The sequence below is a fragment of the Nyctereutes procyonoides genome, unplaced genomic scaffold (assembly GCF_905146905.1).
Source record: "Nyctereutes procyonoides isolate TBG_1078 unplaced genomic scaffold, NYPRO_anot_genome, whole genome shotgun sequence".
Taxonomy (NCBI): Eukaryota; Metazoa; Chordata; class Mammalia; order Carnivora; family Canidae; genus Nyctereutes; species Nyctereutes procyonoides.
In genome coordinates this window covers 10187302-10212960 of record NW_026575034.1, presented here as the reverse complement: position 1 = coordinate 10212960, position 25659 = coordinate 10187302, and the positions used below count along the sequence as shown (strand labels likewise).

The window sequence follows — 25659 nt, the reverse complement described above, 5'->3', positions numbered from 1 at the left end:
AAGGAGGGATATTAATCTTGACAATTTTTAACTCACTTTCAAAATATCAAAAACCAATTTCCTTTGTGAACATACTAAAAAAATCACTAAATTATGCCCCTTAAAGGAGTTAATTTTATATATGAATTCTCTCTCAATAAAACAAAAATTCAACCCCTATGTTTTAAAAATAGCATGATAGAAGCGTTCCACATATGAAGTAATAAATAATTTCACTAATTTAAGATTTTTGAAGAAATTATTAGCAGGCAATTAGAGAATCTCTAAATTTACATATATTGGCCATTTCAAATTAATTAGGACAGAACAGAAACATCTCTTATTATACTCTTATTCTCAGAAAAGAGTGTCTTCCTCAAACCTTCCTGGCTGTGGGGCATGAACTCGTCACCTCTCACCCTAGGGGGCATCCTTAACAACTGGCATTCACTTCAACTCAACCCTTTTAACGTATATGTAAGTCTACCTAAGATGAGAGACAAGCTAAAAAAGTAGGTATTTCTTTTGTTAGTTGGTTGTTTTGAATTTGTCTAAATATGAATTATCTGTAGTTTAGAGTTTGTAACATATTTTAACTCTCACATTATGGCTCTTGTATTCTGGAAACAGTGGCAGCTTCTCAGTTGGATTATATTACACATTTGATGTTGCAGAATGCATGTCACCGTTAATTTATACATGCTGTGTACACACCTTAATTTCCACATAAAACACTGAAAACTCTATGTAAGAAAGTCATTTCCCTCTGCTTAAAAAAAAAGTCCTGCGTTCAGCTCCAGTTACCAATATAAATCTCCCAGAGCTCTTGTCTCAGTATACTGGTAGGGATCTGGTCAATCTTGGCTTTGAAAGAGAAACTTTGGAAGAGATAACCTTCAATTCCAAGAAAATGCTGCACTGTCATTGGAAAGTTTGTAGGTATTGGCAGGGTGTGTCGAATGAATAGAAGGATGCATCACCAAAAAGAGAGAGATAGCGTGAGAGAGAAAAACAGATTAGACAGAGATGGAGGGATCAAAGAGATGAATTAGATTGTAGAAATGCATAAAGAAAAAATGCATAAAGATACAAAATAGATGAGAAAAATAGGTGCAGGACTCGATTTAGAAAGACATATAGACACAGAGATAGATAAGATACAAAGATGAAAGGTAAATAAAAATGAAGATAAACAGATAAATAAAGAGTAGATGAATACAGCCAGAGCAGAGAAGTAGATAAATGCACTGGAAGACAGAGGCCGGATAGAACAGGTTAGTCTGAGAGCAAACAGCTGGAGAGAACAGACAGCTGTATTAGATGTCAAATGGATCCGGTGGATAAGACCACAATATGCTACACCAACTAACTGTTGGCTGTATGACTTGGTGATCACAGCTACCCTGGGAGGAGGATACTTTTATCCCTACTGTACAAGTAAGAGGAAAGGAAATGAGCCTATGCTTCCTTCATGGGGATGCCTTACATGTATTTTCATATTTACTTCTTAAAACTACCCATAGAGTATTTGAGAGAGAAGGCAACAGACTCAGAAGGTAAAATGATTCCTAAGACGAGACCCAGGGGTGGCAACAAAATTCTGACTCCTAGTCCATGCTCTTCCCTCCATGTCCCAGTATCCACCCCACATGAGGCAGAAATGTGCAGAACTCTGAATGGCATGTTGGACTCAAATTGTTGGTACCTACCTGTCAATGAAGCGGAATGATCTGAGCCAGCAAGAACACAGACTGTTTTAGAATTCTCCAGGCCTACCAAAAAAAAAAAAAAAATTTTTTTTTTTTTTTGCAATCACGTAGAACAGATTGGGCAGAGAAGGGGCTCAGGCTGCCCCCAGGGCCCAAAAGAAACTTGGAGCCAAAGCAGGCAGGATAGAATCGGTGGCACTGGCCAGGAAGATGGATGATGTGCTGGGAAGACTGAATACATACCAAGGGACTGAACAAACAAGAAAATATACTGAGGAGAAAGGAGCCAGATTTCTCACTATCAGGGAGGAGAGGAAAGGTACAGACATAAAAAGGTGGAAGGCTAGAATTAACCATGTGATCCTGGATTGTAATTGGAGCAGCCATTGTAAAGTCAGTTCCTAGTAGAGACAGACATATAGACATGGGTGTACATATGTGTAAATATGTGTGTGCCACATCTATCCCCTAGCTCTGTCCATGAGCAGGCCCAGAAGTGACAACATCCCATGTTGCCTGCCATCACGTGCAGGCAAACCCAGAACTCCAAAGAACACACAGGCAGGTCTAAGAATTTGAACCAGCCCTCCATCTCCAAATCTAGCACTTTTCCTCCCTTAATTACACTGCCTTCGCTGACAGGTCATAATCTCAACCAACTCTGCTAGAAACGGTGGTCACTGGGTCTAGCATGTGGAGAAATGCAGTCTTATCCTGTAACTCTCTCTGACACTTCTGTTTAATTATTCATTAGTATCTTAATAAAATGCTCTCTCACACCTTCTAGTATCCTGTGGAATGAAAAGGGACAAAGCAGGTATTTTCAACACATTCACCAGAGAGGAAGCATGGGGCCTGTGGGCCGGCGAGGAGAGGACGTCCAGGGTTGCAGCTACAGAAACAGTGGCGAGGAAGTAACGATGGAGGGGAAAAAAAAAAAAGGGGGGGGGAAAGACTCTGAAGGCAGGAAGCTCACAATCTATTCTAATGTCCCATCAGAAAACTCCCCCAATCAACTCAGAATCTAAGCTGGGCCCCAAACAGACCCCCAAAAGGTCATTTAAATCAAATAAAAGCATTTCTGATTCCTTTCAATTACAGGTCTTGTGCTGAAACAGAAAGCAAGTACAGTTCCTGCCCTTAAAAAGCTCACAGTCTTTGGCATGTGGGAAAACATATAAACATGCATAATACAAAAAAAAAAAACATGCATAATACAGGACATTGTGCTATCTGTGCACATGAAGAAAATGCAATGGAGTCAGAAGAGAGAAGACTCTTCCCTGAGAAAACTGGATCTGAGCTAAGCCTTCAAAAATTATCAGGACAGAATAAAGATTACCAGAAGGAACAGGAAGAGAGACATCTCAGGCAGGGGTGAGAGCTTGCCCGAAGACACAGAGGAATGAGAGAGCAGGAAATGCCCAGGGAGCAGTGAATACCCAGAGGAGGCAGGAAAAAAAACGTTTGGGAAGTATGCATTTATTTTATGAATGTGTTCAAGGTCAGGTGCAGTGGACTGCCTGTCCAGCATCTAATGCCCCCTTCTCCTTCTCTCAGAGTAGCCTCCCCAACTCCACTCCTGGGCTTCAGGGTGACTAGCCTCACCCTCAGATGAATGGGAGTGCCTCCAGGACTTAGGAAAGTCAGAACAATCCCAATACCTTGTGCATCACTCCCACCGTGGCTTTCCCTTCCCTTCTTTCCCCACTTCTTATCCCACCCTCAAAAATTCCTCCTTTGTTCTCACCTAGGGGAGAGGGGAGGTTTGCTGTGCAGGCATTTCCTACAGCCAACCTTCAGGAGGCTGGGCCACAAAGTAAGAGAGGAAGAAAGGAAGAAAGGAAGAAGAGGAGATGCAGATATGGTGCTATATGGGGGACAGGGGGCTGTCCACAGGGAGAGTATAGAGCAGAGGGAGAGGCGGGCAGAGAGAGGAGCTGAAAGAGACTGAGCCTGAGAGCGAAAAATAGAAGAGAAAGCCCTACAGGTTAAATGGCCAACAAAGACAGACCAACAGACCCACAAGCAGGACAGTCACTACCCACTCCTCATGTGCCCATGTAGAGATTTCCCTATAAGAACATTCCCAGCCCCTCACTCTACATCCTCACTCAGTCCTGCTCTCCGTTTGGGAGAAGGAACTGGGCCTGCAAAGCACAGTCCTTCCAAGGTCTCTCCCTTTCGGATGTGCCCGCCTGCAGAGAGGGCCTTCTTGTCTGCTCCTAGCCATGCAGTGAGCTCAGCAGGGCCAACGCTATGCAGCTGCCACAGTGCCTGGTGAGTAAATCCAACCCAGGATTCAGAATCTAGAGGCTCACTGTTGCTACGCATTATTTCCAAACACTTAAGTCATGTCTCCCAAACTAACTCTTAACAGTTCTAGAGCTACCATCCTGATCTCCACTTAACCTGACTTACATCTATCTCTCAATGGGTTCCACTCTGGCAGCAAGGAGGCATACTTTTACTGGGTCCACAAAAATTCTAATCAGACTAACAGGCCAACCAATACAGAGACTTAAAACAAAGGAATTAAGAAAACAGCAAAAGCAGTATAATGAGTAAACTCCATTTACCCGTTTTCTGCATGCCTGTGTCACTATTTCTTAACAAAGAATAAATATAGGACTCAAGAAATAAGCGCCTTACCTGTCACTCTGCTTGGTTCCTTTGCTGTCAAAAATGGTGGGAGAGTCTGCCCAGGGCACAACCGCCGTCCAGATGATGCCAAACCAGTCCCCCACTGGAACACAGTGCCACTTGCTTCTCATGGAGAAGAGGAAAACAAGAAAACGTTTTACCAGGACTAAGGCCAGATTGCTCCTGGAGCCCCATTCTATGGGAGATTCCCAATACATTCTCAGTTAACATGCCTGCTAGGGAGCAGCTCAGTGCTTCAAGGGGCCCTATGACTTGGCTGCCACCAAGCCAATCGCAAGTCCAATCTTCAGCACAATCTAAGACCCTGATTCCCACACACAAAAGAAAATTCTCACGTAGTACAACTCCCTCCAAAAAGTTCCAGGACACTCTTTCAGAGTCAAATTACTGAAACAACACCTTGTTCATGACAACCTAAGAAGGACAACTCAAACTCCAGACCCAGCAAGAAAGAACACTGAAGATTATCAAGTCCATTCCTCACATTTAGTAGACGAGAAAACTGAGGGCTTGAAGAGATGATGCAATTTGCCAAGGTCATACAGGGAACTATTAGCAGAGAAAATACTAGGACTCAGGAGCAGTCCTAACGTCTAATGCAATGTCTTTTCTACTACACCAAGATAAATGCAGTGATTCCTAATTACCAAATAAATACATATTTATGACTGCAAGATAGCTTAATAGCCGCTCCTTCAGTGGAATGGCCTTTTATCTTCCTATCCACTGAATCTAATTCATGTGCCCATGTTCTGGACCTCATACAAATGCATAGATGACATTTTATATATTTAATCTACAGTCACTCCTCTGGAAGTATCCTGCAACCAATGGTCCTTTAGGCTGTAAACAGATCAGCCCGTTTTGTGAAATATAAGTGATGACAACTAGCAAAATGTGAGCAAAACACAGTGCTGAAATAAAACAAAACTTACCATCTCTTCCACAAATAAATTGCAAAGGGGGAAAAAGAAGAGGAAAAAAATTTATAGATTAAAAGAATCTTGTGATATCTGGCAAGGGATTAACATTCAAAATATATACAAGAACTTGTAAAACTCAACAATTCAAAAAAGCCTGATTCAAAAATGAGCAAAGGACTCGAAGAGACATTTCTCTAAAGAAAATATACTGATGGCCAAAAAGCACATGTGAAAGATGCTCAACATCACTAATTATTAAAGAAATGCAAACAAAACCACAATGTGATACCACTTCACACTCATTAAGATGCCTGCTATTAAAAAAAAAAAAAAAGAAAATAACAAATGTTGGCAAGAATGTGGCATTACTTGGAACCCTTGTGCACTACTGGCAGAAATGTAAAATGGTATGGCCATTGTGGAAAACAGTACGGCAGTTCCTCCAAAAATTAAAAATAGAATTACTCTATGATCCAGCAATTCTACTTTTGGGTATAAATCCTAAAGAACCGAAAGCAGGATCTCGAAGTGATATTTGTACACACCCGTGTTCATGGCGGCATTATTCACAACACCTGACACCTGGCAGCAACCTGAGTGTCTACCAGCAGGTGAATGGATAAGCAAAATGTGGTATATCCAAACAATGAAATATTATTCAGCCTTAAAAAGGGAGAAAATTCTGACACATGCTTCAACATGGATAGACCTTAAGGACATTATGCTAAGTGAAATAAGCCACAAAAGGACAAATACCAGACAATTTCGCTTATATGAGGTACCTGTATGTAAAATCACAGAGTCAGAAAGTAGAATGGTTAGTTGCCACGGGCTGGTAGGGAAAGGGAAGTTATTATTTGTGGTTCCACAAGAGGAAAAGATTTCTAGAGATAGATGGTGGTAATGGTTGCATGATAACATGAGTGTACTGTACACTTAAAAGTGGTTTAGATGGTAAATTTTGTTATGCATATTTTATTACAATAAAAAAATCACAAGGAATTAATAAATATTTTTAAAAGGAGAGACATTTATATCCACCACTTGCAGCGTAGACATAATTCAGATCCTGACTCAAGCAAACTGTTTAAAAAAAATATTTTTGAGACGGTTGAGAACATTTAAATACTGACTGGATACTTGATCGAATTATAGATTTATTGTTAGTTTTTTATAGGTATGATGATAGCATTTTGGTAATGTTTTTAGTAAGAGTCCTTATCTTTTAGAGATGCCTGCAGAAATATTTACAGATTAACTAAGAGAGAGGAAGACTTACAATTAAGTTAATCAAACACATAATGGAAACTGTGCTACTTTGTAACTGGACAGAAATGTACACAAAAGACTAGTAATTACAGAAAGTTGGTAGGAAAGGGGGAATTAAACCAATAATAGGCAATTCTCCAGTCCTGCTAATTTCTAAAAGGAGAAGCAGCTTATAAAAATGTAATCACTACCATACAACTCAGCAATCATGCTCCTGGGCGTCTATCCCAGAGAAATGAAAATTTATGTTCACATAAAAAAAACTTGTCCACAAATGTTTATAGCTTTATTCTTAATAGCCAAAACCTGGAAACAACCAGATGTCTCTCAATGGGTGACTGGTTAAACAAGCTGTGTTGTTTGTCAGCTGGACTGTGCCCCCAAAAATTCATATGTTAAACCCCTAACCTCCAGTGTGACTGCATTTGGAAAGAAGCCTGTAAGGAGCTAATAAAGGTTAAATGGGTCTTAAAAGTGAGGCCTTAATCTGATAGAACTGGTGTCTTTATAAAAAGAAGAAGAGAACCAGATGTCTCCCAGTCTCCATGGGTGCACAGAGCAAAGGCCCTGTATCGACACAGCAAGAAGGCAGCCATCTACATTTCAGGAAGAGAGGACTCACCAGAGACCAACGCTCCTGGCATCTCAATCTTGGGCTTCTAGCCTCTGTAACTGTTGAGAAAATTGTTTAAGCCACCCAGTTTGTAATATTTTGTTATGGGAGCCTGAGATGACTAATTCAATGGTACATCTATACTGTGGAATACTACTACTCAGCAATAAAAAGGTACAAATTATTAATACTCACAACTTGGATGACTCTCCAGGGAATCATGCTGAGCAAAAATAGTCAACCCCAAAAGGCTATATACTGTATGATACCATTATATAATGTTCTTGAAATGACACTATTGTTGGAGAACAGAAGAGCGGTTGCTAGGAGCTAAGAAGGGGTGGAAATAGCTAGGAAGTGAATGTATAAAAGGCATATAAAAGGGTGTATAAAAGTGGGTGCTTTGAAACAGCCACAGGTGAGACAGTGCAGTGATGGAACTGTTCGAATCCTGACCGTATCAAGACTGGCTGGGCTGCTACACTAACTACAGTTTCACAAAACGTTACTATTGGGAGAAATTGGGAAAAGAATGCATGAGATCTATTTTATTTCTTACAACTGCATGTGAATCTACAATTATCTCAAAATAAAAAGTTTAAAAAATTGTTCAATATGTAATATTGTTCATTAAGCCCCAGGTGACCATAGGTACAGAGCTGCACCAGACTCTTCCTTGTTTCTTCCACCCTCCCCAGGCCACGACTGGACTCATTTTTTTTTAAATTTTTATTTATTTATGATAGTCACACACACACACAGAGAGAGAGAGAGAGAGAGAGAGAGAGAGAGAGAGGCAGAGACACAGGCAGAGGGAGAAGCAGGCTCCATGCACCGGGAGCCCGACGTGGGATTCGATCCCGGGTCTCCAGGATCGCGCCCTGGGCCAAAGGCAGGCGCTAAACCGCTGCGCCACCCAGGGATCTGTACGACTGGACTCATTAATGCTTGGGCCTGAGCTGCAGCAGCCAGTTAGGGCTGCCCTTCACCCCACGAGAGTGGGAGCAGAAAGATGACAACCAAGGGAGAGGAAGAGGCCTCACTGCTCTTCTGCAAGCCACCACCTCTCTCCGTGTGCCACCCACAACCTCATACACACAGTCAGCCCCGTGTCCATCACCACCCTCTCATGGTACAGGAGACGAGCTCATTTGAAGTTTCTAAATTAATAAACATTAAGATCCACTAGGAAAGCAGTGTAGTTCACAGCAAGGAATGTGAGCCTCGGAAACTAGACCATCCCAGACTCTGTTCCCAGCTTTACCTTTTACTATCCTATCCCCTGCGCAACCTCAGACAAGCATTTTAGTCTCCCTGGCCCTCGGTTTCTTCATATGTAAAAATGTAACTCACCTCACTGTGAGATTGTGAGAATTAAATAAGGTATTGATTAAATCAGGAGAATCTAGCACCATGCCTACAATATGAGCAAGAAACCTTCATTTCCTTCCTCCCCACCTGCCAAAGGTTTCCCAAATGACTTTGGCCCTATATCCCCTCTTTTAATCAGAAATGCAGCACAGCAGGACCCTCTAAATTACTCCTCAATTTTTATTTCCTCTAAAGCTCTGTTTCTCCTTATTATGAGCCTATTGTGAAAATAAAAGCAAAATGATCACCTGTCGCAGCCAAAGCATGCCTCAGTCCAGCAGCAACGCAAACAACCCTCTCTCTCAGGAGCTGCCAAAACAAAGAAAAGGACTGAGATCTTAGAATCATCCACCTGCAAAATGGTATATACTTTATGCCCTGACACAATACAGCATGGCCTTCATTGCATGTCTGACTGGGTTTAGAGTCCACAACCCCCAACATTTCCATTCTTCAATACCTCTATATGTATCCCTAAAAGGAAAAAAATCTTTTAAAAATAAACATATTCAGGCACCTGGGTGGCTCAGTGGTTGAGTGTCTGCCTTTGGCTCAGGTTGTGTGATCCTGGGGTTCCGGGATCAAGTCCCACATCAGGCTCCCCAGAAGGAGCCTGCTTCTCCCTCTGCCTACGTCTCTGCCTCTCTCTCATGAATAAATAAAATCTTTAAAAATAAAAAATTAAAATAAATATATCACAATGTGTCTCAGGACTGCAAGGGACCTTCAAAGTCATTGGGTCCAGTGGTTGGCAAATGTTTTCTATAAAGACCAGACAGTAACTATTTTAGACTTTGCAGGCCATCTGGTTTGTGTCATCGTACTCTGTTCTGCCATTGTAACATAAAAGCAGCCACAGACAATACGTGAATGAATGGGCATGGCTGTGTTCCATCAAAACTTTATTTACTAAGGGTTCTAACTGGATGACCTTTGATCTAGTCCATGCCCCATCCGATGCCAGAACCCTGCCACAACATCCCAGTAAGTCATCATCCAACCCCTGCCAAGCAGCTACTTCCACTGACATAGGCCCACTATCCCCAGATGCCTATTCCATCTTTGCACCATTTATCTCCTTAGGTGGAGCCAAATCTAGCTGCCTGTAGCTTCTCACAATGCTTCACAATATGTGAAGGCAGTTGTCATGTCCTTCCTCTCTAAGATGTCTCGTGGTGGCTTTAAAACTAAGTCCTCAAATGCTTTGACACCCATCCCCACAAGATGTGGAGCCTAATTCCTCTCTGGCTGAATGTGAGCTGGACTAAGTGACTTCTTTCTAGTGACCAGGATAAAGAAGTGATGAGTGGCCTAGAGACAAGGTGATAAGAGGCACTGAGGCTTCCAGCTTGAGCTCACTCTCGAATCTCTCTTGGGGGAAGCCAGATGCCATGCCTGAACAATCCCATAGAAAGGCCCATGTGGCAAGGAATGGAAACCTCCTGCCAGATGAGCATGGAAGTAGATCTGCTAGCCCAGCCCAGAGCCATCAGCAGACTGCATGCAGTCCCAGCTAACATCTTGCCTGGAACCCCATGAGCCAGCTAATAAGCAGTTACCCTCAGAAACTGAGACAGTAAATGCTTATTGTTTAGAGTTCCTAATTTTTTTTTTCTTTTTAGAGACAGAGAGAGGAAGAGAGCATGCATGTGAGGGGGAGGGAGGGACAGAGGGAGAGGAAAAGAGAGAATCTCAAGCAGGCTCCATGCCCAGCACAGACGCCAATGCGGGTTCAATCTCACAACCCTGAGATCAGGACCTGAGCTGAAATCAAGAGTTGGGACGCTTAACTGACTGAACCACCCAGGTGCCCCAAAAGTTGCTAAATTTTAGGGTAATTTATTACACACAGTAATAGATAACTATCACATATCTCTTCTCAAGGCCAAACATCTCCAGTGATCACATTGTTTCAAATTCCCTCCCCTTCTTGGTGTCTCGGTCTAAGTGTGCTCCGGTTACTCAATCTCCCTCTTTTAAAGAGATTGTGTGTACATCAATCACAGCCCCCAGGGAGCCTGAGCACACGTGTTTATTTACAGATCCTCAGTGTCTTTCTAAACTTTAGGACCCTCAGGGGCAGGATCTGATTCTCCTTTATGCCCAAGACCTAGGCACTAAACCAATAGAACACAACATCCTAGATGCAGTCTGGTTAGCACAAAAAAGGACAGGACTCTGGCTTCCCTTCTTCTGGAGACTATACTTCTGTTAATGTAACCCACAATCACATTAGCTTTGGGGAAGATCAAATCTTACTACTAATACAATTTGAACATATTATCCTTTAAATGTTTTTCTTAAAAAAAAAAAACTAAAGGGTTTTACATGTAAATTCAATCTCTTCAATATCTTCATCTCACTTCCATTCCTTCCTCTCCATCCCCACTGCCACTGCTTTAGTCTGGATGAGAATTCACCTCTTGTCTGGATTATTAGCAAGGGTGCCCTGTTCACTCCACCCACCACATTACCCCTTCTGGCGCCTTCCTAACACGCTGTTCTTACAATCTGCCCCTACAGTACCTCCCTGATTGTTCCCTCCCCACTGGCACTTCTACCATTTCCTTCTATTCCAATTATACTAAACTGCTCGCCATATCCAAAACCCTGATATTTTATGCTTCTACACTTTTCCTTAGTCCCTTCTGTCTGGAATGTTCTTTTTATACCTACTCTATGCATCTTCTCTCAAGCCAGGTAAACTTCTACACTCAACATAAGCCTGATCTCACTCCACCTGCCTCTAGAATGAGTTAAATATTCCCTCCTTTGAGGCTATCCCTGTATCTACCAGTTTCAACACGGCAATGCATTTAGGTGTTTCTATATCTAACACGTACCACTAAACTCTAAGACCCTCCAAGGCTAAGACTGGATTGCACTCACCTCTTTCCCCACAGCCTAAACACATAAACAACGGTTGTTGTTACTAAATAAACGAATGAACTTCTATTATACTTCATTATGGCACATTCCTCCCATTGCTGGAGAGGATACAAATGTTTTCACCTCCTGACTCTGTCATCCAACATATTTTAACTATTGTTCCCTTCTGTCTTCTTTAATCATGTGACCTCAGCTAAATTAATTATAACTTATGTAAGTTCTTAAAAAGCCATCTATTTGGCAACTGTAACACTTCCTACAACAGGGACCATAGAGTCTAGACTTCTGGGCATACCATGTGCTACAGACTGAATGTTTGTTTTCCCCTGAAATTCATATATTGAAACCTATTACCCAATGTGATAGTATTTGGAAATGAGGTCTTCTGGAGGTGATTAGGTCATGAGAATGGAGCCCTCATGAAGGATTAATGCCCTTTTAAAAGGGGCCTGAGAGAGCTCCTTCATCCAGCAAAATGAATGTCTATGAACAAGGAAGCAAGTCCTCACCAGACACCAAATCTGCCAATGCCTTGATCTTGAACTTCCCAGCCTCCAGAAATATGAAAAATAAATGTTTGTTGTTGAAGCCACCCCAGTCTATGGTATTTTTGTTAAGCAGCCTAAACACACTAAAACAGAGACACCTGGGTGGCTCAGCAGTTGAGCGTCTGCCTCTGGCTCAGAGTGTGATCCTGGAGTCCCGGGATCGAGTCCCACATCAGGTTCCCTGCATGGATCCTGCTTCTCCCTCTGTCTATGTCTCTGCCTCTCCCTCTCTGTGTGGGTGTGTGTGTCTCTCATGAATAAATAAATAAAATCTTTAAAAACACACACACACTAAAACACTATAGAGATCATGACCTCAAATAATACCCCACAGAGCAGCAATCATAATTCAGCAACATGACAGGAACAAACCAACCCCTCTCCATGAAAACAGATCTCCCACTGAGTCAGAGTTTAAGAAAATTAGCTGGATGTGAGCAGCTGAGATGGTGAAACTGATTTTTTTTTTTGAAACTGATTTTTAGATCCCAGTATATTTCTTTTACAATTCCACAGTCCTATCACGACCATTTACCATATAAACTTCACGAAAATGTGTGTATTTTCAGTTTGAGGCAGTGGAAAGAGCTCTGAACTAGGGCCAGGAGTCCCGTCTAGCACCTGTGCTGTCCGGGCCGAAGCCACGAGCTACATGAGCTACTGAACAACCGAAATGTCACTAGATGACTCGGCTGAACTGAGATGCCCTCTGAGTAGAAAACCTACACCAGAGTTCAACTTGTATGGAATAGAGAACATAAAGTATCTCATTAGGAAATGTTAACATTAGTGACACATTAAATGAAATAATAATAGTTTGAATACATTGGATTAACTTAAAAGTCATTAAAATTAATTTTGCCTACGCACAAGGTGAATGAAACTTAAAAACATCATGTGAGATGAGAGAAGCCAGACACAAAAAGCCACATATTGTATGATTCCATTAATGTGAAATGCCCACAACAGGCAGATCCAGAGACAGATGACTGGTCATCAGGGGCCAGGCGAGGGCGGAAAAGGAAGTAATTGCCTTTGGGTACACAGTTTCTTTCCTGGTGATGAGAATGTTCTAAAATTAGATAATGCTGATGGCTGCACGTCTATGTGATATATGAAAAACCACTGAATTATACATTTTTAAAGGGTAAATTCTATGGCATGTGAATTACTTCTCAATAAACCTGTGATTTTAAAAATTAATTTCACATTTTTCTCTTTACTCTTTAAATGGTGCTATTAAAAAATTCTAAATTACGTGTGTGATTCCCATCACATTTTTATCAGGCACTCCTGCTCTACCGTTTGCTGAGCTTAGTGTCTTTAGGTGAGTCCCTTCTATCTGGACCTGTTTCTAACCTAGTTCCCATTATCCCTAATTTTAGAATTCTAAAATGTCATTAATGTCTTGGTAATATATATTACCTTCATTGTTTTATTTCACAAAAATTTATAACGTGTATAAGGACTAACAGAGGTTTTTCACTCATAACCTCCATCCCCCCAACTTAATTTTTCCCAGAAGAATCTTGGTTTTTCAACTTAAATTCTGACTAGCCCATGGGTTTTTGGGGACCCAGCCAGTCTCCTAGTCTGGGGAGGGAAATGCTTTAATAGGACGTGGGTCAGCTACATATTAGGTGCTGGCCTTACCTCAATGGCCTGGGGAACCACACATCTTCGAGGGCCTTGAGGAACTCCTAACTGGCCAAAGGAATTGGATCCACATGACAGAACTTGACCACTTTCTGCAAAATTCAAATGCATAAATCATAATCTAAGAAGTTATCTGTGACCAGTGGGTAGGTAAATGCTGACAGATGAGAAGAGCAAAGGGAATGAAAGGAGGAAGTGGGGCCTGTAATTCAGCACATTCAAACCACAGTCCCTGCTTTTATTATTCTTCGAGGAATAACAATACGAGGCACTGGGCTAGTTTTACAGATTCTCCATCACGCTACCTAATTAATGGCAGCTTATCTGTGTAGAACATGAGCCCACTGCCCGGGGGGCTGGGATGGGAAGATACTCCCTACTTTTCATATTTCCATGCATCATCATTTTCATTATTTTAACACTTCAGGCCTCTCTTCCTGCTCCTTCCTGTGCTCACTGCTTTCCAGGGGAAAAGGGATAACCTAATAAATTGATGAGTTTTGGAGAAGGAACAGGACATGTGTGGCTTGGCACCTTCCTCTCAGGTACTCTGGACTGATGCATAGTGAGTGTTTCCCCTACAGGAATAACCCAGTGCTTGCAGCGTAAGTCTGGCTCAGAGGAGTGTTGTAGAACCACCTAGGCCTGACCATTAACTCTGTCTTCCAACTTAGTCTTTATCAGTGAAAAGCCAATAGTGTGATCTCCAGCTGTCTGACGGCTCTCCACCTTTCCCACAATAGGTTCCAAAAGTGAACAGGAAACAGGGTGTTATCCACTGACACCCTAAAATCCCAACACAGTCCACGAAAAGCACTTCAGAAAGGACAGCTATTATTTAGTTATTACTACTAAATTCAGCAACTAAATTACACAGAACCCCTTAACAGAAGAGATGGTGATGCCTGAGCAGGGTTCTAAAGAAGGGATAAGAGTTCATCAGATAGACAAAAGGGGCTATACCAGAGAACAATGTTCTGCATGATATTTCTAGGAAGTATGGGGAGCATGGAAAATAAAAGACAAGGTAACAACAGGGATAGGTAGGGAACAATAACTGAAGCCATGTGCTAAAAGCTTGGGAATCTGAGCTTTGCACATGAGAATCCACAAGGGTGTGCTGGGGAAGGATATGTCCATAAGATGCCCTTGCCAGAGGTCTAAGTCAAAGAGGGAATCTAGTCAGAAACTATAGATGGTCTTTTCCATCGAGAATGGCAAGCTAGGCAGGGCAAAACTACTTCCAGGGAGAAGTCAGCTGACAAAAAGAAACTATTGCTAGCTGCTGCTCCCAAGAGCAGTATCCTATTAACCCTTTGGCCATATCCCTCTGCATTCTGTTCTGCTATCTAGCTTTGCAGAGACCAAACAGTTCTGGCCAACCATATATTTTTTTTAAATCCTTCACTGGGGAAATTCTGCCACTACTGTTGTACGACCTCTGATTTCCTCATGCTTTCCCAACACATTCCTCCATGAGCAACCCCCTTCGCCAGTATGACTGACCAGCTAGCCCAGGCACACAGCTATCCTGAATTTCTGGGACAGGGGTAGCTAGCAAAGGTGATCTAGTTTATTCCCCAGTCTCTGTGATTCGGCACATTCAAACCATAGTCAAATTCTGAGCTGGCAAAAATTTTCCAGCTCAAAATTTTGCTGTTCAAACTCTCTTGCAAAAGGCACCTATAGACTTCCTTGACAACCAGAGAGAAATTTCTATGTGTGTTTACATATAAAGAGGCTTTCACTTAATCAGTATCACCACCATCAAGCTCTTCTCACCCAATGCCTTTGCAGTGATAAAGATTTACCCAGAAGTGAACTCACCTGTGAGAATAATGGTAAAATCCCAGCCACAGGCTACCTGTTGGATAGGACAGCCAAGGAGGGATCTGCAGGAGGTAAAACACAGAACATCCTCTGTGTGACCAAGTCCCAGTTGCCCATCTTTGTTCAAGCCACAAACAAAAAGGCTTCCTCCATCTGCAGAAAGCAAAGGCTTTGGTGATAGTGTACACAGAAGAAATTACAGCTGTCAAAGCGAGAAAAAAGATTTCATTAATTAGCTGCAGTCACAAACCCAGCAAGTCTTCCCACTCATATTAACAAGCCATGGATGTTAATGCGCACTGGCCCAAGGTGCTCAAATCTAGTTCCTCCTGGGACTCCAAGTCCTAGATCAGTGGCCAATCACCAAATTGAGCATATACTATAACAAGAAAAGCTGACATTTATTTAGAATTTAGAATGTGCCAGGTATTACTGTAAGAGCTTTATCTGTGGGGCCGATTTATCCTTTAGGTACAGTGCCTACGGCCCACAATACTTTTAGAGGCCCACAAAAATGTTTTAATTTTACATTCTTTTAAAATAAGAAAAGCAATAAATGTGATGATAATGAACATACAGTGCTAAATCTAGCCAGGGTTAGACTAATCTTTATATCAACATGATTGTAAACAGAATTCTTAGTATTTCCTTATGGAGGAAGGGGTCAACAAAGGCAAAAATGTCAAGGACTCATGACAGTCATAACCCAGCCTTGCCACTCACTGACTCTCTTCATCCAGCATTATTACCCCCATAAAGCAGAGGGGAAACTGGCACAGAGGTATTAATATGCTCAAGGCCACGCAGCTAATAATAAAACCAGGATTTGAACCCAGGCAGTGGATTCCAGAACTCATGTTCTTAACCAAGATGCAATATGCCCTCCTTTGCAATATCATGGCACCTACAGTACGTGTTAAGTACTATCATAGATACTGCGAAGGAAATTAAGGAAAACACAAAGTTCTTGATCTCAAAAGAATATTCTCAAGGAATATTCGATCAAATTGCAAAGACTTATAAACTCAAAAGTTAAATAGCAGTATTGGTATAAAATGTCATATATTTGTTGCAACTCTGCCACTAATGTGTCTTGTAACCTTAAGCAACCGGTTTTCTTCTCTGAGCCTCATTTGCATAAATGGGGGTGGGGAGCCTAGAAGATAGGCCTTTCAACTCCAACAACCTAGAATTTTCTAATGGTAACTTGGCTCTTTCACAAATATGTTTTCCTCTGAAAAACACAAAAGGCTGAAAAATGGCAACATAACACGATAGTGGGAAATGTCTAAATAAGAAATGTCCAGGGACGCCTGGGTGGCTCGGTGTTTGAGCATCTGCCTTTGGCTCAGGGCATGACCCCAGGGTCCTGGGATCAAGTCCCACATGCGGCTCCCCGCAGGGAGTTTGCTTCTCCCTCTGCCTGTGTCTCTCTCTCTGTGTGTCTCTCATGAATAAATAAATAAAATCTTTAAAAAAAAGGGGGGGGGGATCCCTGGGTGGCACAGCGGTTTGGCGCCTGCTTTTGGCCCAGGGCGCGATCCTGGAGACCCAGGATTAATCCCACATCGGGCTCCCGGTGCATGGAGCCTGCTTCTCCCTCTGCCTGTGTCTCTGTCTCTCTCTCTCTCTCTCTCTCTCTCTCTCTCTCTGTGACTATCCGGAAGGAAGGAAGGAAGGAAGGAAGGAAGGAAGGAAGGAAGGAAGGAAGGAAGGAAGGAAGGAAAGAGAAGAGAAGAGAAGAGAAGAGAAGAGAAGAGAAGAGAAGAGAAGAGAAGAGAAGAGAAGAGAAGAGAAGAGAAAAGAAAAGAAAAAAAAAGAAAAGAAAAGAAAAGAAAAGAAAAAAGAAACGTCTACACCAGAAGGATGTTACCTGTGACAACAGCAGAGTGGCCCCCTCCTCCCGTGATCCTCCTGATACACTCAGGTTTACAGAAGTCATCCAGTTGCTGGGGCAAAAGTACATCTTCCTTATGGCCAAGGCCAAGTTGCCCGTAGCTATTTGCACCCTAGGGATAAAATAAGGCAAGGATGAAAGAGTCCAGGAACCACAATTGTCGCCATGCATTCAGCTGTCCCTGTCCTTCTCATCCTGACATGCCTCTCAGAGCCTGTAACAGACGAGATTTCATAAGCTCATTCTTAAGAGGTTTTTATATGCAACCCATACTTCGATGGAGGCTCCATCCCCAGAACATCACAATTTCCATGTGAGAAGAGCCCTTAGTATCCACTACTTATCCAAAGATACTCCTCACCTTCTCTTTCCAATGCCCTAGCCCACCTGTGTCACCTTTGGGAGACAGTATGGGAGTTCCTTCTGATAAAAGCTATTCTCTAGGAAGGCTAAGAAAAGAAGTAAGGAGGGGAAATGGAAAGAAAGTGGGTGGGAAAGCCACTGGCCTTGTCCCTTCTCCTCCTGCCCTCATTGACAAAACTGGCAATGACTTCTGTAATCAAAGTTGGCTGAGGGCCTTGTGCCTCCAGCTGGGCACCTCATTGTTATTTCATTGTGCAGCGAAGGAGGCTGGCAATGATCTCTGAGGGCCTTTCCAAGTACAGTGTTCTCTGACGCTAAGATTCACGTGGTGAGATTCCTGTAAGGGAACAGATTTCCCCTTGGTGGACAATATGTCCATCTTTGTTATTATGAAATAAAGGTCCAGAATCTCTAATCCAAAACCCTTGCAGCCAGATGTATTTCAGATTCAGAATTTTATAGGCTTCAGAAAAGTAATACCGTATATAAATCATATACACTGCTGCAAGGTTCAGGAGCAGCATCCCCGTAAGCAAAATGCTATTATTTCTGCAGTAAGAAGAACAAATACAGTAAGTGGGCAAAGACTATAAATAGCATTATGTCAGGGCAGCTTTGGGTTTTCAGAGGTTTTCTGTATTCAAAATCGAAGATAAAGAATTGTAGACCCCCAGGGAATCTTTAGATATCAGAAATCCTTATAATTCCTCCAAGTATCTACTACTCCTGGCCGGTTCTTCCTAGAAATGAGTAGTAAAACCGTCCAACCGTGTTTGTTTTTTAAGGCACCTGAATGAGGAAAAATGATTTAAAAACAACTACCCCAAATCCATCCCTACATACAAATTTCTGCCTCTCTGGTCTATTTCACAGCTGTGCTGGGCTGCAAGGACTCCAAGCTGGAAGAACAAGCCACAGCAGAGGCACAGGTCCCAGAGGCCTTCAGGGGCAGTATTAGCTGCCAATTCCTGAGGGCTTCGCCAAGGCATGGCATTCCAACAGAGGGGATGGACATTATCGCTCTCGTTTTACAGATGAAGAAACTAAGGCTCAGAGAGGTTAAGGAACTTCCCATAGTCACCTAGCTAGGAAGGCAATAAGTCAGATATGCCCTGCTCCTGTCACTATAGTATCCTGGGTCTCTAAGGATATATGGCGAACTTCAGTCCAGAGCTGACCCGGCAAGAGGCTAACTATATAACTGCATCTACAGTAACATCTTCATCACTTTATCCCCCTTTTTTTCTGCTTTTTCTTCATAGCGCTCCCTGACATGACATTTGCTTATTATTCACTGTCTACCTCCCCTACTAAAAAGTAAACTCAATGAGACAGGAACTTCGTTTTGTTCACTGCCATCTTCCCTGTATATGAAACTGTGCCGGCTCAGAGAAGGTGTATATATATTTTATAGTGAATCTCATGAATGAATATAAGATCTGATGAGGCCCTACCTAGGAAAGATGAAAGGAAAGATGTGCACACTGTGGGGTACACATGCACAGTGTGTCTCCGTCAGCCCTGAGGTCTCTGCGGCTGCCCCATTAGCAGGACTGCAGACTGCTGACCACAAAGTGAGAGAGATAGGGGCACTTGGGGCTCAAGTTATGGCACTCAATTTCTGTAATGCAGCCAGAGGCCCAAAATCCAGGATAAAGCAAAACAAAGGAAAATTTAATACAATACATTACAGCTATTTTTGCCTCCTTTCCTTACAAACCATTTAGACATATCACACACACACACTAAGGAGGTAAATTTCCCTGTTATGGACTGAAGTGTGCTCCTCTAAAATTAATTTGCTGAAGCCCCAGCCTCCTATACCTCAGAATGTGTCTGTATTTGGAGACAGGGCCTCTTAAAAGATAATTAAAGTTAAATGAGGTCATAAAGTTAGGGCTCTAATCCAACATTAAGAAGAGACATGGGGATGCTCTCACACAGAGAAAAAAGCCACATGAGGACAGAGCGAGAAGGCAGCCATCTGCAGGCCAAAGGAAGAGGCCTTAGAAGAAAGTTAACCTGCTGACACCTTGTTCTTCTGGCCTCCAGAACTGTAAGGAAATAAAATTCTATTTTTTAAGACCTCCTAGTCTGCGGTATATTTTTCTATGGCAGCCCTAGCAAACGAATACACTCCTCCTCCAGGCAGATTGTGTAGTAGGAAGGCCATCAGGCCTCCGAGCTGTTGACAAGGCCATATGTGACATGCGGACCCCAGTCTCCCACCTGGGAAAAGCCAGAACCAGCAGGCACCCCAGGCTCACATTCAATTCCCAAATCCACCCCCAGCTCAAGGGTCACCTGCAAGATGGTACTCGGACAGCCAGACGACCTCAGGCCACACCACCACCTCCCTCCTGCTCCTCTGTAGCCTTACATTCAACAAGTGCTGCCTGGTGCTGATAATCACCTTTTGTGACTAGTCAGTACATGTTGCTATAGGTATTAGTAATATAGGTATTATCGGTTTATTACATAGTAATATAGGTATTACACCGGGTCTTTCACTTTTGTGTTTTCCCCAAAAGACCAGCGCGTAGCTAGGCGCCCAAAAGGGTCTCATTCATTCATTCGTCAACCAATCCGTGCTAGGCACCATGAACAAGACAGGCACAATACCCCCCCTTAAGACGCTTACATTCTAGCCAAGGAGGCTGACAATTAATAAATTCTGCATTTCATTGCAGTTGTGATACGGGCGGTGAAGAACTACAAGGCACTCCGTCTGCTTAGGGCCACGCACCCGCCCGCCTGCAGAACACTCGTGGGCAGCGACCGTTCTCTCCTAGCCAGGACACACAGAGATGACCCCGTGTCTCGCGGCCTCGGGCCAGCCAAACCCCGGCGCAGACGCCCACGTCCCCAGTACAGGCAAGACGCGGCCACGGAAGCGCATCAGCAAACATGCAGGATCTGCGCCTTGTGCACGGCCCGCCAGCACCGCAGGCCTCGCATCCCAGGGTGCTCCCGCCAGGCCGGGGTGCGGCTGCGGAGGGGCCAGCATCCCCCGGGCCACCGGGCGGGGAGCGGCACAGGTGGCCCCACCGGGCTCCGGGACGGGGCGATGCCCCCACGCCGCCGCGCCCCGCGCTCTCCGGGCCTCAGGGTCTCTCGCGGAACCGGACGCTCCGCCCAGGAGGCAGATGCCTCCCGCCGCGCCGCAGCCCCCTGGGTCCGGACCCCGCCGGCCAGCAGGCCCCCCGGCACCGGGCGAGCCCCCTCCCACCCTCGGCCGCGAAGGCCCCCGCCCACGGCCCTGCAGCCCAGAGCCCCGCGGGGAGCCCCGCCGCCCAGCCCGAGGCCGCCCACGCCGCGGCCGCCCGCCTGCAGCGCCCCCCGCGCCCCCTCAGCCCCAGGCCCGGCCCGCGGGCGGAGTCACGTACCCAGGCGAGGAGCGCGGCGGCCGCGGGGGCCGCCTCGGAGGCGCTCGGCTCGCGCTCCATGTGGGGACGCTCCGCCGGCGCTTCCGGGAGGGGTCGGGCCGGGGCCCGCGGGGCGGGGTTAGGGACCCGGAGGGGCGGGTCCGGGGGCGGAGCCAACGGCGAAGGCGTGGCCCCTGTCGGGAGGGGTTAGTGATTGGTTGGAGCCGGCACGGGGGCGGGGCCGACGTGGGAGCCGGGGGCGGGGTCTGTGACGGGGGTGGAGCTGGCGCTGGGCGGGGTCTGCGTGAGGGCGGGGCCGACTCTGGGGAGCGGGCTGCTGGGGCGGGGGCGGAGCAGGGGAGGGGTCTGGGTGGGGGCGGGGTCTGTGGGGGCGGGGCCATCGCTGGGGCGCGGTCTGCAGGTGGCGGGGGCGGAGCAGGGGGAGGGCCAGCGGGCGCGGGCGCGGGTGTCTGGGTGTCTGGAGCCTCCTCTCGGTGCCGGGCTCGGGCGCGCTCCGAGCGTCCCCGCCCCCGCCCCCGCCCCCGCCGCCTTGCAGTGCCGGGTGCTCCTCCCTCCCGCGGCTCGCGCTATTTTTAGTAACATACGAGTGCGCTACGCTCCTTCGCGTTTTTATCTCCTTGGAGTCCCTCGACTGCCCGGAGGGGCTGGCAGGGCGGAGATTGATTGTATCACCAGTTGTCGGGAGAGAAATCGAGGCTGAGAGCGGACGGGGTAGAAAGGGTCCTGCCCCAGGGTCTTAGCCGAGCTGCCCTTGGATCTGCTTTGGGGGCGCCTCTGCAAAATCTGAGAAAGCTGGCTAAGCGCGTGTGCAGGAACTTACTCCTCGGGACCCTGAACCGAGGAGGCTGGTTCTCATGGATTCCTGCCAGGGCCAGCCTCCTAACCCTCGGCGCTCAGAGCACGGTCCTGCCCTGATTCTGATCCTCAGTACCAGGTAATTTTCATCCAACAAAGGTTTTCATTTAAAATGGCTTTTTTTTTTTTTTTAAGATTCCATTCATTCATTCATGAGACACGGTTGGGGGGGGGGGGCAGAGACACAGGCTCCCTGCACGGAGCCTGACTCAGGACTCGATCCCTTGACTCCAGGATCACGCCCTGGGCCCAAGGCAGGCGCTAAACCGCTGAGCCACCCAGGAATCCCCTAAAATGGCTTTTATCACACACCCCCAAACGCTGCTGGTGAGAGCTAAGTAAGTACAATTTTCCTGAAGTAAAGTGTGGCAATGAGTATTAGGAACATGAAGATAGGTAAATAGATATTTACCCAGTAGATTCCACATCTGTTCATTTGTCACAAGAAAATAACCAGAGCCGTGCACAAAGACTTATACTGCAAAGTATTCCTTATGGGATTGTATGTGATAGGAAAGAACTTTATTCCCTGAGAGCCCAAAAATAAATTGCTTAAATTGTGGCATGGCCATACAGTGGAATACTAGGCTGCCATCTAAAAAAATATGTTTTGGAAGATATTAAGTAAGAGAAGTGTGTATGACATAAAAGTGACTATTACAGTAATTTTCCACACACAACACAAACACCTATACTCAGGGTGGTGGATTACAGCTGACTTTTATTTTCTTTCCGGTTCTTTCACTCCAACTATTCCTTGGTGTTTCTGCCTGTAAGACCACTTGGGGGCAGCACCTCACTTTTCCCTCTCCAGCCTGGGGCATCTTGAGGACATCCGTGGCCATGTTAAGAAAAATACAAACTTGTGGAAGAGGAGTCTAGAAACCAGGGTATGACTTCCAGTCTACAAAGAAGGGTTGGAGAGGCTGAGAGAATTCTTATAGGATATGGGGACTGTTGTCAGTGGGCTGTAAGCACCACCCGTCTCATGTCTCAGGAAAGGCTTGCTGCTGGAGACCACTTAGAGAGCTTGGTATGTATGTATCTCTACAGACTGGGGCCTGAGTGGGCTGTTGATTCATCCTGAGAAATTCAATGGCTTGTGGCCAGAGAGCTGAGCAAAGAAAGAGAGATCCATTTGGAGAGGTCTTTCATGCCGAGAGTATCTCCCACGCAGCAATTTGGCCAGAGGATGGCTTAGACCCTGTCCAGTAAAATTTCTGGAAGGGTGAAGTGACACCCCAGTGGAGTTGAGCATTATATTCCTAGAGTGAGGGAGAGGAATTCGACATCCCAGTCACATCAAGAGATCCCAAAAAATAAGAAGGTGGGAAGTTCCTCCAAAACACCCCCAGAGAATGAGTCAGCGCTAAATACTCACCAAGTACAGAAAGCACTGATGCCAACTTACAACAGTATCAGACCAAACAGAACTTTCTACTCATTGTCTCTCCTCCCTACCACCGTTCCCAAACCGTGGAGGAGCCAGAGGCATCCTAGTGAGTGGGCACAGAGGAACAAGAGAGAAAATTAGAAGGTAAGGGCTGAGAATGAGCAGAAAATTCAAGGCCAGGACCTGAGATTACAGCCAAAGGGGCAAGGAGGAAATACCCAGAGTCAGTCTCAATAGAGAGAGAACCTGGAAGAGTACAGTTGTCCTCCAATTCTACCCCTTGGATGCACATACATCTATACTTCAGCTAACTTACAGTTATATTATTATATCTTTTAATACAATTTCTTGGAAGTGTTGAGTTGTTGCCACTACTTCAACTACGTACGTGCCACTATGTAGCTCTTCCCATTAGCAGCCTGTTTGAGTTGCAGCTCTTGAATGAGGCTAAACTATTTTATGCTATCACTTTTAGATGCCTTGTTTCCCAGTAAGAAGAAAATATAAAGTACTTTGGATCCATATAAACTCTATCTATGTGCCACACAAGTTAGGAAATGTTTTCCATTAGATTATCTTATTTTATAGATGAAAAACTGAGGTTCAAAGAAGTTAAATAATTTACTCCAAAATCAGATTTCTGCCTTTGATAAAGATTAGCTAGCTGCAGACCAAACATCTCACAAAAACTAGAAAAGCCAGTGGATAGTATTTTAAAAATCTGTTTCAATTCATTGGAGAACTATGAAAGTGGCCAGAACCTGAAGGGCCAAGAGATAGAAGCTGAGAGATTATATTTGGCACTGCTTTTCCACTTAAAGTATTTGCTAATTAGCAAGCAGTGACTTGGAGGCTAAGAAACTTGGCAGAAAGCTGCAGCTGAGAAACTGAGAAGCTGAACAGCTCTTTCAGTAATCATATAGGGGTGGAGAGAATGACAGAAAGAGGGGACAAAGGTAGGAATCCAGGGTCCCCAAGAAGAAGCCCCAGTACACACCCATAGGGAATCCTTTGGGATCTCTAAAGCACTGCACCCTGAGAATAGAGGTGAACTGGAAATAGAACAGCCCTCACAGACACTGATGCTCAGCTTCAAATTGGCCTAATCCCTAACTAGACTAAGATCTTCCCATGCCATCTTCATCCAGAAGCTATGGGGGATCCCAGATCAGGACAGTGATTATAGTAATGATTCTTTACATATGGACACATTTCTTTTTACAATGTCCTTTTGCAGCATAGTTCCTCCAATAACCCAATGAAATAGATTTAGCTCATTCCAAAAGTAGTTACTAGGCCCCAGGTATGTTCAGCTTCCCTTATACCTCATATTCACAGGCTTTTCAAGAAATGTGAGAATGTTATAGATTTCTTAAACTTATAAAATTGCTAACATATATTTAAATAAGGTGTTTTTTTGTTTGGTTTTGTCTTTTGAAAGAGTGAGAGCAGGGGGTGGGCGGAGGGGCAGAGAGAATCTTAAGCAGACTCCATGCCCCGCTCAGGGCTGGATCTCACCACCCTGAGATCATGACCTGAGCCGAAATCAAGAGTCAGATGCTTAACTGACTAAGTCACCCAGGTGCTCCATAAATCAGTTTTTAACTTGTTTGGCCAAAAAAATAAATGCCTGTTAAAAAGATGAATTTTGTGTTCATTTATCATCACCCAGTTGAATAAAAACTTACAAATCATAAATGTATATTACATAGTAAAAGACTAGACTGAAATGGACTATAGCATCTTTATTCATTTCCTAGAAATTAATATATGAACTCTATTATGTATGCCTTTAAAGAACTCCAGGATTTTTTCATTTTTTCAATTTGGAAGCCAACTTAAAAATTAAGTACAGTTGTATACATTCTTGTATGTCATTACTATTATGTAACTCTGAATTACAAAATAGGCTGATTAAGAAATATAGGCATTCTGACAACCAGCTTTTGGAGCTTTCTTCAAAAAAAGTCAGGAAAATACCATCTAAGTCTTAAGTTAAGAATTATAAACCAAACTTTTTTTAAAAAGATTTTATTTATTTATTAGAGACACAGAGAGAGACAGAGACACAGGCAGAGGGAGAAGCAGGCTCCATGCGGGGAGCCCAACGTGGGACTCAATCTCCGGTCTCCAGGATCACGCCCTGGGTTGAAAGCGGCGCTAAACTGATAAGATACCGGGGCTGCCCTATAAATCAAACTTTTGGTTCAATTCTGTCCTCATATTGGAGTAAATATTAACACATTATTAGATGCTTTGAAGATATATACTTAAAATGGATGCAGACTCTCTGGACTCCTGATTATCACAAATA

General features: G+C 44.3%; 1 protein-coding gene across 1 annotated transcript in view; it reads right to left on the bottom strand.

Annotated features, from left to right (window-relative positions):
• The window catches only part of SERGEF (secretion regulating guanine nucleotide exchange factor), a 218582-nt gene extending 197391 nt beyond the window's left edge, over positions 1-21191 (bottom strand). Inside the window, 7 exon segments of the mRNA XM_055317851.1 lie at positions 1689-1751; positions 4341-4454; positions 8777-8837; positions 13619-13713; positions 15449-15604; positions 17325-17460; positions 21098-21191. Of these exon segments, the coding sequence (XP_055173826.1) occupies positions 1689-1751; positions 4341-4454; positions 8777-8837; positions 13619-13713; positions 15449-15604; positions 17325-17460; positions 21098-21157 (685 nt within the window). The 5' untranslated portion in view covers positions 21158-21191.
• Positions 21192-25659: the final 4468 nt, after the last annotated feature.